General features: G+C 50.7%; 1 protein-coding gene across 2 annotated transcripts in view; it reads right to left on the bottom strand.

The window, feature by feature from the left end:
* Nucleotides 1-2682: 2682 nt before the first annotated feature.
* The window catches only part of RABL6 (RAB, member RAS oncogene family like 6), a 55851-nt gene continuing 44348 nt past the window's right edge, over nucleotides 2683-14185 (bottom strand). For both annotated transcript variants that reach the window (XM_069873089.1, XM_069873090.1), the window contains 5 exons: nucleotides 11273-11479; nucleotides 10290-10641; nucleotides 8303-8474; nucleotides 5413-5462; nucleotides 2683-4790 (listed from right to left, as the gene is read on the bottom strand). In XM_069873089.1, the coding sequence (XP_069729190.1) occupies nucleotides 4596-4790; nucleotides 5413-5462; nucleotides 8303-8474; nucleotides 10290-10641; nucleotides 11273-11479 (976 nt within the window). In that variant the 3' untranslated portion in view covers nucleotides 2683-4595. The remainder of the gene's footprint in view (nucleotides 4791-5412; nucleotides 5463-8302; nucleotides 8475-10289; nucleotides 10642-11272; nucleotides 11480-14185) is intronic.

Raw genomic sequence — 14185 nt, forward strand, 5'->3', positions numbered from 1 at the left:
TCGGATCATCTCCGTGGCCTCCTCTGGACTGAGTCCTACAGGAATGGGGTGAGGCTGAGCCCCTCAAAGGGCAGGATCACTGCACTCCTTGCTATAATCATGGGGAATGAGGCAGCCCTGGTGCAGCACTGAGCCAGCTGCCGGCTGCAAGTCTCCAGCGGGATACAGCGGTGGAAAAGGCCAGCTCCACCACAGGAGATGCATTGTACAGGAATCATTAGGTACCAGCCTGGCGTGACCTCATTGGGACCGGCATGGCCACGGAAAGATAAACTCCAAGGGGAGCCGGTGCCGGTGCCAAGGACGGCTGCTAGCACAGCGCGGGGACAGCCTGTCCAGCAGGACAAAAGCAGAGCTGGGAGCTGTGTCTGCACAGGGCCAGGAGCGGGGAGCAGGATTTGAACAGCCGTGCTGGCAAAGGAACAAATGAGCATAAATTGGTCAGGAATAAATCTGGATGGCAATTACCAGACAGCTCCTGAGCTGCAAGGCAGGAGACTGATGAGCAGCTTCCCATAAGGATGCCAGAAACCAAGCTGGTACGGGGTGCTGGGAACTGCAGGGACTAGTCAGTCTGTCCTTGTGCTATTTTTCTACCTGGGATTTTAACAAGTGGTGGAGGAACCACCCCAAAGGTTGGGTATCAGGAGACGTGGTCCTTCTGGCACAGGCTGTGCAGGGCTGGGGTACCCAGTGCAGCAGCAGTGCTAAGTAGCTTGATTCTCTTGGCGGTATGAGCTTTGTGACAGCCACAAATGCAGCTTAACATCAGCAAGAGCTTTAGGAGAGCCACTTGCACCAAGGAGACTTGGGCCATCAGGAGGAAGATGCTGTGAATGCGCTGCTCTTGCACAGGAGGAATCCACGGGGAGAGGACGTCCGAGCACAGGAGTCAAGCCCAGGCCACTCAGGTGAGGGTGAGCTGGAAGGTCTTGCTGACATTGCTTCCCAGGTGGGGAGCCACAGGGATGCCAGCATGGAAGGCGAGCTGTGAAGCCCACAGAGATCACTGTCAGTCAGAGTACGACATCACCCATGTCTCGTCACAGCAGCTGCACTGAGCCACAGCCCAGGAGCCGCTGAGCGACAGGAGCTGCTAACTGTCACGCTGCATCAGCCCTCTCTGGGGATGGGCACAGCAAGGAACACTCCCCAAAATAAGCACTGGGCGCACAGCTCCCATCCATGTCTTGGGCCAGCAGCAGAGCCCCAGCGGGATGCTATTGTCCTGTCCGCAGAGTTGACACAGAAGCTCCTGCAGATGAGGGATAAATCCCTACTCCCCTCTCCTCCTGGAGGGCTGCCAGACCAGCCTGACGCTCGAGTGAGCAGCGGCTGCTCACCAGGCAGCCCTTGTACCGCAGAGGCTGGGTCAGCAGCCGAGTAATCCCAGCTGGGGAAACGCAGTGGGTGGGAAGAGGGGACCTCCGAGTTACCTCTCATGACTTATCATCCTTGCTCTGGCTTCACGCTGGCACGTTGGAAGCCAAGATGCAATTGTAGCGTGGCTGAGGGCCAGCGGATCCCCAGCAGCCAGTGGTGGGGAGGCAGGGGAGCGGGCAGCACAGCTTTCAGGCAGGCGCCTCTGGCAGCAGCCGCCATGGACAGGGCTGCCCTGGGAGCCAGTCCACAAACGCAGCAATAAATCTGCACTTCTCCCTCCTGCTGCTCTAAACCAACTGAGACCTTGTACAGCATGCAGCTCTGGGCAGCATTAACTACAAGAAATTGCAGCTCCTCAGCCTCAAGCTCTTGGTTTTTTTCTTGGATGACTGATAAAACCCAAAAGCAAATTCGCTGGTACCTCTAGAGATGCTTGCAGGGACTATTTATATCGACGTGATCCTGCAGAAGCTTCCCCATAATGACAGGCACGTATGCACACTTTTTATATTTAGCTTATTCAAAAGACTGGGCACAGGAGAGCCCTGATCTGACAGGGTCGGTTTCTTTCCCCTCTCATTCACGCTTGCCAGCGCTGGCTTACACCTCACGCTGTAGCCCTAAGCAGTTCAGCATTCCCTGAAAAAGGGAAACGTCCAAGTGCAAAAAGGGTTTTTTTGCTGCTATTGCTCCCCACGCTCCCGCTTCCCCCACAGGGAGGGATTTCTCTGGTCCTGCTGCCAAAGCCAAAACACGGCACACACTCTTGGGGGCTCTGGTTTAAGCACAGCTCCCGCCACTGCTTTTCTCTTTCCAAGGAGTATTCTGGAACACAATGACTCATCTTCACTTGTTTTTGTCTCAGCTCCTCGTGCTGACAAGGAACAGGAGCCGCAGGGAGTGTAAAGGCTCCTGCAGTGGCCAAATCTGGCCCAGGTGAAAGACAAACCCGTGCCAACATTGGCGTTTCCAGGGCACTCGGGCGCTGGCGCAGCCTTCTGCTAACCGAGAGCCGCACTGGCGTGGGATTAGAGCTGAACCAAACCGCCGTCTCCCTCATGCTACCTGAAACAGCAGCTTGCTCAGGACAGAACTCCGTTTTGGGGGAAAAAATACGTGGTTTTGACACTCAACTTTTTTCATTTTGTACGATTTTCAATTTAGCGCCGTGTTCCACAGAGCGTGGGAATGGAACAGCAGGAGGGGCAGCGGGATGCCCATCTGTGCGACAGTCCTGGAGGGGCGTGCAGCCCCTGAGCCGAGCAGGCACTCACAGTGGAGAAGGAGATGTACAGAGGCAGTTGTACAACAGAGCTTTATAGTCAGAATGGACTGTACCAGGTTTTTCGATGCAAAATGGAACATGACCCAGAATCTTCACAGAACAGAAGCGCTTTCAGGAATGCAGCCAGACGGAGCTCTGCCCTTTCGCAACGAGAGGCTGCAAACCAGTCGCATCCCCATCCACCTTTTCCTCCCAAGATGTGCAAAGTTTGACCTGTCCCATGCAATTTCCCTACAGCGTCACATGAAATGCAGCAACAGGCAGAGAAGGAGGCAAACGCTGATGGCAAACAGACCTGAACAACACACTGTTCATGCAGCAAAAACCCAGTTTCTTTTATCGGGCAACAGTTACAAGTGCATTTTGGGGGCTGGGGAAAGAAAAAAAAGAAACAGAGCAGGTAAAGGCTGCAGGTAAAGCTGTTCAAGACAACTCTGGAATGGACAGCAGATCAAAAGAACACCTTGCTTTATAGGGATGTAGAAGGAAACTCAAGATTGGATTTCATGGTTGACATTTTACAACAAAAAGGGGAGAGGGGGAACAAACCTAAACCTCAAATCAACCTGCAAGCAACAGGGCAATGTAACGCACAGAACCTTGATGAAGCATCACCGTCTGAGCTTTGAAAGGGACACCAGAACCAAAACCAAAGTGGGTATGGAGAGTTAACGAGCTCCATCAAACACAGAGGCTGCTCACAGAGACACAGGCAAGTGTGAAAGGCTGGCCTGTAGTGCCCATCCAACAGCATCCAATGCTGCTGAGCAGGCACCAGCCCACGGGCCCAAGTCCAAAGCAGAAATGAAAAGGCTTCCCAAACTCTTACAGTAGGAGAAGGCTCCTCGCTTGGGGCAGGGAAAGCCAGCACACTGGCTGCTGGGAGGCTCGGCAGGAACTGGACTGGGAAGGACGCTGTCTGAGCTGCAGAGTTTGTCCCTCCATGCAGGGGTGCAGCCCATGTGTTACAGCATGACTGTAAAATGCCTGAGAAGCCAATGCCTTGCCATGCTAACACTTCCCTGTAGACAGTTCTGAAGCTCTGGATATCTTCATTTCCACGTGAGAGTCATGTCCCTGAGAGGTACTGAAAGGCGGGGATCCTAGTCTACACAAATTTGAGGGTGGGAAATGCAGGAAAGCACTGATTTTTCTCTCTGTTTTTCAGGTTAGCTTTGCACTTTGCATTGTTTTCCCAAACTGCATAGCAGCTTACGTGTAGTGTCTGAGACACTGGGGCCACGGAAATCAATGGGGCTCTATGAATTCCAACAGCAGCACCAGTGAGTGCTAATTAAGCTGCTGTGCAGAAAGGTCCCGTTCCAAGGACTCCAAAATCACACACACTCTCTCTCACTCTGGCCTCACGGCTGCCATTTCAGAGAGCTGTACCATAGCATGATCTGTTTGATTTAAAGCTTATCAGCTGCTGGGTGGAGCAACGGCCAACACCACCTTTCTCATTAAAAAATTAGGAAGGATAAAAAGTTAAAGACTTGAGACAGGCGAGCACGATGCGTTCATGCGGCATGTTTTGTTGCACTCCTCTTAACAAGATAGGAACTTCAGGTGTGAAGGAGTGGGATATAGCAGGGGTGGGGCAGGAGGCTGGTCCCCATTGCCTCCTGCCAGCTCCCTGCCAGGGCATGTCTGGAAGGAGAAAAACCAACAGCCTGGAAGCAAGCTTGGGAACCGTGCCCCGAGACTTCCCCTTACTCAAGTAGATCTCAGCTGGATATTCTTTGTGTAACGAATGCACCAGACCAGCACACACAGATGTAAAGCTTTTGTTTTGCCAGCTCTGTTCTGAGCGAATACACAGCAAATGGCCAAAGCTTTACACATCTGTGCCTGTCCTGGTGTGATTCCTAAGGAAAGATGGAGACAGCCACCAGAGAAGAGTCCGCTGCGCTTACAGGCTGCCAGCCTACAGCTCCTCATAGTCCCCACCTCCTCGCTGTTTGCTCACGCTGGCTCCTCCTCCTCCAAGAAAAGCCTCAAGTTCATCTATCTCATTTTTCTCCTTGCTCTTCTTTTTCTTCTTCTTTTTGTCTTCTTTGTTCTCCTCCTTCTCTTTGCTCTTCTTGTGTTTGCTCTTTTTCTTCACCGACTTCTCCTCTTCCTGCAAAATGAGAACAGCATTATCAGTAAACCCTCTCAGTGTTCCAGTAACCCCGCATCTCTCTCCCTGGAACCTGGCTCTGATGGGAACCTTTCTTAGGGTGAAGCCTCTGTTACCAAGGCTGGCTTGGAGGTAATTCCAGAAGACCCCTCTGCGAGTTTGGACAGCAGAGAAGAACGACCATCTGGTTTAACTGTAGCAGTGGTCTGTCAGGCATTTTGTGCCCAACACCACCGCGGTATTGGACGGGCAGAAATGTCAAAGACAAAGCCTCCTGCGGGCTTCCCTTGCTGCCTCTGCCACTAGCTCTGTCGGGGTCACCCCTCTGCCTGGACAGAGCCGTGGTGCTGTCAACAGACCCGCCTGGCAGGGATGCACTCCTCTATTTAATCCTCCATTTTACAAACTCACACACTGCCTTCTCAAAATGCAACCGTTCTAAAAGTTTGCTTTTAAGCTGCAAAGTGCTTAATGGTCTGCAGAATGTGAGAGGCATGGATCCAGCTGTGGGATGGAGAATGGAAGGAAGCCCACCAGGTACACAGAGTATGCTGTACAGGGCCAGGCCTCTCCTTGTCTGAGAGATCATATGGCAGCTCAGCTCTGAGGATTTAAACAGTACCTCTTTGCTTTTCTTTTTCTTCTTCTTTTTCTCCTTAGAAGGTTGTTTATCTGTTCAAATGAAAAAAATAAAAATCAACATTGCATTTAATCAATTTAAACCACAAGAGATGGGATTCTGCTCTGAGAACAAAACACTCCACCCTGGAGTCTTGTGCAAAGGTGATGCTGACTCCTCTGGACACACTGTGTCTCTTTAGACACCAGCACAAGCCCCAACACCCACACTCCAACTGAACCAGATACACTTAGGATAACTACAAGCGTTATCTTCTATTACTCCGTGCCGTGAACACTGGATGCTCACTGTATCACAGCTACCCAGACACAAATCATAGAATCATAGAATAGTTTGGGTTGGAAGGGACCTTAAACATCATCCAGTTCCAACCCTCCTGCCGTGGGCAGGGACATCCCACTAGATCAGGCTGCCAAGAACCCTTCCAACCTGGCCTTGAACACCTCCAGGGATGGGGCAGCCACCACTTCCCTGGGCAACCTATTCCAGTGCCTCATCACTCTCATGGTGAGGAAATTCCCCTTTATGCCTACCCTAAATATGCCCCCGCCAGTTCATACCCATTGCCCCTAGTCCTATCACTACAAGACTTCGTGAACAGTCGCTCTCCAGCTTTCTTGTAGCCCCTTTCAGGTACCGGAAAGTCGTTATAAGGTCTCCTTGGAGCCTTCCCTTCTCCAGGCTGAACAACCCCAACTCTCTCAGCCTGTCCTCGTATGGGAGGTGCTCCAGCCCTCTGATCATCTTTGTAACCTCCTCTGGATTGTAACCTCCTCTGGACCTGTTTCAACAGCTCCATATCCTTATATTGATAATTCCAGAACTGGACACATTACTCCAGACAAGGTCTCACAAGAGAGGAATAGAGAGGCAGAATCACTTCCCTTGACCTACTGGCCATGCTTCTTTTGATGCAGCTCAGGATGTGGTTGGCCTTCTGGGTTGTGAGCATACATTGCTGGCTCATGGTGAGCTTGTCATCAACCAGCACCCCCTAGTCCTTCTCTGCAGGGAAATGCAGAGACCAGCTATACAAACTGGTCTAAAGACGAAACTGGGGACCAGGTTATTATTTCCAGAACTAAAGAAGAGCTCCTGGGAACAATTTCCCTCTGACTACTTAATATTCTAAGACAGACAGAAATCCCACCAGGCACAGCTGGTGCCTCTGTGAGTCCATCTGGTAATTATGGAACGGTTTGGGTTGGAATGACCTCCAAGCCCATCAGTTCCACCCCTCCGCCATGGGCAGGGACACCTCCCACTGGATCAGGGGCTCCAAGCCCCATCCAACCTGGCCGTGAACACCCCCAGGTGGGGCAGCCACTACTGCTCTGGGCAACCTGGGCCAGGACCTCCCCACCCTCACAACAAAACATTTTTTCCTAAGATCTCCTTTCAATTGCCCCTCTTTCAGCTTAAAACTGTTCCCCCTTGTCCTATCCTGGCACCTCCTGATCAAGAGTCCCTTCCCAGCTTTCCTCTTGGCTGAATGCTTTCTCCTTTCAGTACTGAGAGGCTGCTCTACGATCTTCCCAGAGCCTTCTCTTCTCCAGGCTCAACAACCACAACTCTCCCGATGGAAGGACCACTGAAGGCAGCATGTCAGCCGATGGAAGCAGCCCAGCACTCACTGCTGTTCAAACCCTGTATGAAAATCTAAGCACCATGAGGCCATAGCATCAGTGCTGCAGCCCTGCTCTACAGGGATGGCTACTTTCACGGTATCAAATTAGCCCCAGAGTCCACCACTGCCAAACCATCTATCCCAGGTTATTGTAGTTGACCTGGCTGCTAATTAGACTGCAAAACCTCCACTGCCTTTGCACAAGGACTCCTTGATCAGGAGAGCACCTACCTGGCTGTTTCACAGAAGGGTTTGTAACTGCACCACGTTTCACTTGTGTATTCGAACGCCCATCTTATCTACACATTCCTTTCTGTGGTTGATCTGCAAATACTAGTCAGCCATGGAAAAGTCTAATTATTGCTCAAGATCCAGCTGACTGACTACCAAGATGTGTTTTTATACTTATCCAAGAAAGAGGAGATAGGAGAAACCCACGCTGAATTATTAAAGATGCTACACTGAAGTCATTTTATTGACATGGGCCTCTGCAGATGCACTTGGAACTATTTCAAACTGTGCTATTCATCAGCTCAAAGTGACAAAGCTGATGAAGCCGTTGCAGCCTGTGACACCTTGCTTACACTTTCAGAATAGTTACTCAAACAGATCTTGCTCTGGTGCTCCTTACAGTTTTTTCTCCTTTTAAGTCTTTAACTTATCATCTTCCATGGTGCCATCAGGGGCAGATCTATAGGAAGTTGCTTTGCAGTAATGCCAAGACAGCAGAAATTATCTGTGCGAGTAAGATTTGTTCCCTTAGGGGATGAGGAAAAAAAGAAAAGCCCAATGAATGCTTAGGTTGTGATCAGAACCCCACCCCACCTTTCCCAAAAATAGAAGAGTGAATTGGCAGGATCTGTCAGAGCTTTTTGCTCAGATTGATCCAAATTCTTGAGGGGGTGGACACTGTGGTGCAGAGTGCCTCTTCCCAGGCTGCGAGGCTGAGTGAGAAGCCTCATGCAGCTTCATAAAGCTGTGCTCCTGCTTCCAGCTGGGGCAGAAATAATACAGGGCTGATGTCATGGATGAGCCCTGCTCCCCCAACTCCCCATGGGGAAAAACTTAAAGAAAGTTATTTATGCTGTGTTAAATCACATTAAAGACTCACACAGGGCACTGTATGAGGTTACAGGATATTTTCTTTAGTGCAAATCGGTTTGCTTGCACCCTGGAACCATTTTTGAACAAACAGATGTCTGACAACCAAAATCAGCAAGAGTGGAAGGAAGGTGTGACCTTTACCTTCCTCACTGCTCTCCTTAGGACCAGCTTCTTCCAAACCCAAACCAAAGAGATCCGAGTCATTTTTCAGTTTAAAGGAGTGGACTGCTGATTTCACAGGCTGGGGCGGCTGGGCCAACGAGGTATCGTCATCGGATATTTCAGAGAGATCTTCCCGGACTGGGAATTCATCCTACAGACAGGGAAAGGCAGACAACACAGAAGAATCTTTCAGCCAAAATCTCTAAGCATTTTTTATATGAAGCCATCAGAACTCAGCAGGGGAGGAGGAGGGAGGGCAATGGCAGCTGAACTGAGCTGTTATTGCCTGGAAATCAGCGCCCTTGATCTTATCAGCTCTATTCCTTGCCTGGGTAAAATGTCTCAGTAGTGCCACTGCTGGAAAGTGTGCTCTAATAACTTAACATTTGTGCTATCAAAATCAAATTTTTGATGCAAAGGGATAAAATGAGACCTTCAACTGTGTTTGCTCAACAGCATCAGCCTTTACCTGCCCCAGAGAGGCACCTTTGCTTTGAGGAAAATCCAACCTAACAGGCTGAAAACCTGGCAGACAAAATCTTTCTCCTGCATAGCTCTGTGGGGTCTCGCACACCAGAGGTCCCGTGCAGGTGGGCTAAGGGGGTGGCCTGTGTTTGCAGAGACTTCACAGAGTCAAAAGGGAATGTGCTCCCAGGGCAAATCTGTCCTTTCAATATGGGCTAAAACCTAGGATGCTGCAGAGACTGGACATCACCCAAAAATCCTCTGTCTCTGCACGATGGGAATAGAAATTAAGTTTAATGGTTTTCTGATACCTGCCAACTGATCCCCATCAGAATTCATTACCCACCCTTTCTTTGTACCCTCTGTCCTGACCCAACACAACCTCACGCTGCTGCTGGTCCAGGCAATGCTGTCTCCTCCTCCTGGCTAATGATGGTGGTTTTGCTGCTTTCCCTGCCTGCGAAACCGTGAACCTGGAAAGCATTCTCAGATTGTGGGGCATCTCCCTGACACTGTAGCGATCCAAGCTCCTACATGAACCCTATTTCTCACCATTGTGTGCTGCGAGAAGTAAACTCACTGCAAATACTTTTGCTTTCATATTACAGTGCTGGGAAAAGCAGGTACTGAAACTGCTAAATGAATAGAAAATTCCTTAATAAACAGCATGACGTGGAGGCAAGGTCAAAGAAACTGGGACAACGGTCCTTTCCACAGGATCCTGGAATGCTGCATATGCATAAAACACTCTGAACACCCGCTAATGCAGACACCAGGAGTACCCTTGGGCAGCAACTGCTCATCCCAAATCATGGTTAACAGTTCCTAGAGATTGCTCTGCCACCTGTGAATGCAGATTACTGAAATCAGGGATAACCAGAGCCACAGCAGCAAGTTCCCACCAACCCAGAGAAAGATGCTTGTGTTTTCTCCATCTTTAACACAGGATAGGTGCAGAGGGAACTCCCGCTCCTGCTGCAGGCAGTCTTGAACAGCTGCCCACATGTTCAGCACCTCAGAGACGTTACAGCTAACCTGGCTGTGCTGGGAAGTCCTTCCCCAAGAGCCTTGCCTACTTTAGTAACGAGCTTTGCCAAGCAAATTTTGTTAAGGCCTTTTGATGGCTGGGCTGACTGTAGGGAGCTCACTTGTGCACCCTCTCTGGCATGCACACACTTCAACGGTTAAGCTTTGCGGGGAAAACCATTCACTTTGTATTACATTTTACACCGTCTGCACTGCTGGCCTGACGATGTTTTGGACTTATTGTGAATAAACAGCACATTAAAACCTGCAAACACAAACCTTGTTGCTGCATGGCTTCACCCACAGCATCAGTGGGTTTGTGCTTATATCAGTCTCTTCAGGTTGCTTAGCACCTGACTCACTGCGACGGCCGTGGAGAGATGGGAGAGCGGATGAAAGCTCTGCTTGGAGAAATCCCTCAGCATTTCAAGCTCAGCTTTGCAGCAGCGCACAACAACTCATGCACATTATTTACCTTTTTCTTCTTCTGGCTGTCAGAATCCTCGCTTTCAAAGTCTGGGTCATCCATAACAAATGAGAGCATCTGAGTAGCTATTGGTCCCTCTTGATCACTGTCAGACTCCTCTGGCTTTTCCTCTTTGACCACCTTCTGCTTGAGAGCAGGTCCTTTGCTTTGGGAAGTGGTCTTTGGGGCCTGGATGGCTGCTGGGGTGGCAGCAGCAGCAGCAGCGGGCAGGCTGGTGTTCACCTTGCTGCTGCTGTTTCTTTCAGACCCAGAACGGGGAGGTAAACTGTCAGGAGGCTTCGGGTCAGTTGCTTTGGTCAAAATTGCTTCACTTTGTGGTTTCAGAAAATTTCTGGAAGACCTGAGAAGAAAGAAATAAGTTGTCAGAGCCTGTCCGCACTCCCACAGTGTGAAATAAAGTACAAACACCAATTAACAGCCAAGCCTGCCTCAAGAGCTGCAATGTGCATCTCAGCAGGAGAGGCAGCTCATTGTGGTGCTGTGTGCTCAAACACGTGCCACTCAGAGTGCTAAGGATGGTCCTCAACCCTGTGGATGCTCCCACACAGGTGCCCGCACCAGCGGGCCATGCCTGACTGTCACCCAAGATGTGGTATGTGGACAACGTGACCCAGCCTATTGTTCTCCAGCACAGGGGGTGGTGAGTGATTCCCACTCTCCTCACCACAAGAATCGTCTCCTCTGGCCTCCTTGCACTGCTCTGGACAACCAGCCACAGCCTCGTGTTCAAACTGGAGAAAAGGGATGGGCCGTTCCTAAACAGCAACGCACCAGTGACCACAGGAACCCAGCGCTCCAGGCACGCTGCCAAGATGCAGTGCAGGAAACACTGTGCAAAGCAGGCACAACCGAAATAAAACGCAGCCCCAGCTCGGAGATGAAGGAACAGACTGATGGAGACACCAACATCTCCCAGAGGCCAGCAGGCAGGACTGAGAAGCGGCCAGCAGAGCCCCACAATTCAGGCTGACCTTTTTTTTTCCTGCTCGATGTCTTCATCAGGTAGGAGTGTGACCTTAGAGTCCTTCACCTCCTCCTCTTCCTCACTGGAGAGGTTGATGTTCTTGCTGGGCACCCGTTCTGCTGCCAGCACAGGTCTGCTGGGGATTTTGTCATCCAGGTCCAGGTCATCTTGGAAACCTGCAACCATGGGGTTCCCTCCAGGTGCCTCTCCATCACTGCAAAACAAACAACGGTCAGACAGAGACGCCCCAGGGTGTGCCAGGGCAGATGTGCCTCCCCTTGCAAGCAGACTGTCACTCGCTTGGCTTCTCTGGCCATCTCTGGGGCTCACGTCCCTCAGCCTGGGGCAGCCCTCCCTCTGCCCCATTCGGGCTGGACCCTGCAGGGTGGCACAAGCCCTGCACAGAATGGGCTGCAGGAGGATGTGGTGCAGAGTGGCTGACGCTGCTCCAGCTGAATATAAGTGGCTGGAAAAGGTGAACAGTGCTGCAGTTCCTGTTGCTTTGGCTCTGTTGGAACACCTCTGGTCCAACATGCCAAGATCAGCCAATTAAACTGGGGGAATTGCCTCCCTGTTCTGGTTTGAGCTGAAGCAGAACCAGTTTCTGACTTCAGCTCACTCTCATCCAAGTAACTTCATTTTCTGAAAGTTCACTGCATGTTTTCAGACAGTTTATCTCTGGCAGGGATCACACGGGGCACTGGGATGCAGAAAGGCTGTTGCTCACACTTATCCCTGTGGTAGCCAAGGCCACCCTGGAGCTGGTGGAGCCGTAAGGGAAAGAGGTGGAAAAGGCCACAGCTGCAGGGGGGAGCAGACAGGAGAGGTGACCCCAAACTGACCAACAGGGGATTCCAACCCATAGATCCTGCACTCGGTAGAAACTGAGATCATGAGGGTCTCACTCTCTTCTGCAATGGCCAGCGTCCAGTGAGGACCTCGTCCGTCTGTTTGCCCCTGATCCCGGATCCGTGTGTTCCTGAATCCAGACCCCGAGCCCAGCGGCCTCCAGCCTTGGACCCTTTCCCTCGTTTCAGCTTCTATGGGGATGGAGTCATTGAGGGGTGGGGGCGTGACCTCATATACTTGTAAAGATTTTACCAGTGTATTATTATTATTATTATTTCATTAAAACTGTAGCTTTGTCTTCCAACCTGCAAGTCTTTTTCTCCCATTTCCCTTTCCCCAGGGATGGTGGGAGGGAGGAAGGGAACTGGGAGCCCAACTGCTTGGTTTTAGCTGCTGAAATTGGCCAGGCCAGGGCTAAACCGTGACACTCCCTCAACCCCCACACCCTGTAATTAAACCCCATCACACACTGCTACTGCTACGTGAATTCACTCGCAGCTATTCACTGCCTGAAATTGCTTCTGTTTCTCTTCTGCTCCCTGGAGCAGGCGGTTCCCAGACATCGTAACCACGCGTTAACTTTCCCCAAATTAAATTAACCTAAGGACGCACTTTTAGAGCTGGGAGCCTGTCAGACTCCCTGGATGTAACACACTTGTGTTCAGAGGCACCTTGATCAAGAGCTTCACAGCTCAAATTACCAGTCGAGGATTCTCGTCTGAATGTCCCCAGGACTCAACAACTGCAATATTTTCTGAAGGATTTGCTCGTGTCAGGAATACAGAAGTTTGCCCAGGCTTGACTGACAAGCCTTTGCATCACCTTTCCTCATTCTATTCCCTTTATCTGCAAGAGATATCTAGTTCCTTCCCGATATCCCACCACACACAATATTCCCTTAATGACTTGATATGGATTGTACAAAGACAGCCCTCTTTGTTATGGAGAGACAAACCAGAATGATTATAGTGTTGAACAGATTAGATTTGAGAGGCCCAAAAGGCTTCACAAAATCCTAAAATCCTTAGTCTGGAAGGAGATGGTGTTCCCAGTCCCTAGGGTGCTCCAAGTCAGTAGGCTGTTCCAAGTCCCTAGGCTGTTCCCAGCCAGTAGCACGTGGCCCGCACTAGAAAAGACAGTGGAGGACGGTGAGCTGATGGAGTGGGAAATGCCGAGGCCCAAACACAGCCCCGCTGATTGTGTCACTCACTCTGCCTCTTCTCAGGGCTGGTTACTGGTTTACAAATTAGTTTTAAAGAATTACTACCTCTGCCTGCAGACAATGCAGTTATTTGTGATACAGAGGACATCACGCTTGCCACCACTGGTGCAGAATATTGACAGCAGATGCGTGTCTGGGTTAGAGAGCCACCATCAGCACACTGGGGACATCCAGTCCCTTTTCCGCTCCTGGTGTGGATCCTTCTGCTTTCTGGGCTCACAGTGCAGCTCCCAGTGAGCACAGCCAGGCTGCTGAAAGCCCCAGACTTGCTAACACTGCTGCTCTCAACCTGCGCCAGAAAGGTGGCACACAGCCTGTCCCAGACAAAGGAGGCAAAAACTGGTGCCCAAACCAGCATGTGAGGCTGGAGGAAATACAAGCGAGCGGTTCCTGAGATCTGTGAAACGCTGGCAGGGTTTCCTCTTGAAGTGCGCGGCAGAGAAGATGGAGTTGGTTCCTAACAATGGCAAGATATCATTCTGGAAGAGTGACACTGCGTTTCTTTAACACATCACTGCTCTATTAAGCACGGGGACTCTCAGAGATCACTGCCACTGTCCTTACATCACGCACCAGACAAGACTTGCAGCCTTTAAAGCATTTCCAGTCCAAACGGCCCATCCACGTGTGTACGCACACCCGCACAAAATGGGTCACTGCCCTTTGCAACGAATGCGCTGCCTTCATCTATAACTTCCACGCAAATTGTTGAGTGACAACTCAGGAGCAAAGCAATGGAGTGAATATATGTCAGGAAAATCACTGCTGCAATCCAAACAAGGTCTGACAATGCAAAATTAGGATCAGCTTGTGGTCCTGGGGTTCCAGCTGGAAGGAATTCAGAACATA

The sequence above is a fragment of the Phaenicophaeus curvirostris genome, chromosome 20 (genome assembly GCF_032191515.1).
Source record: "Phaenicophaeus curvirostris isolate KB17595 chromosome 20, BPBGC_Pcur_1.0, whole genome shotgun sequence".
Lineage (NCBI taxonomy): Eukaryota > Metazoa > Chordata > Aves > Cuculiformes > Cuculidae > Phaenicophaeus > Phaenicophaeus curvirostris.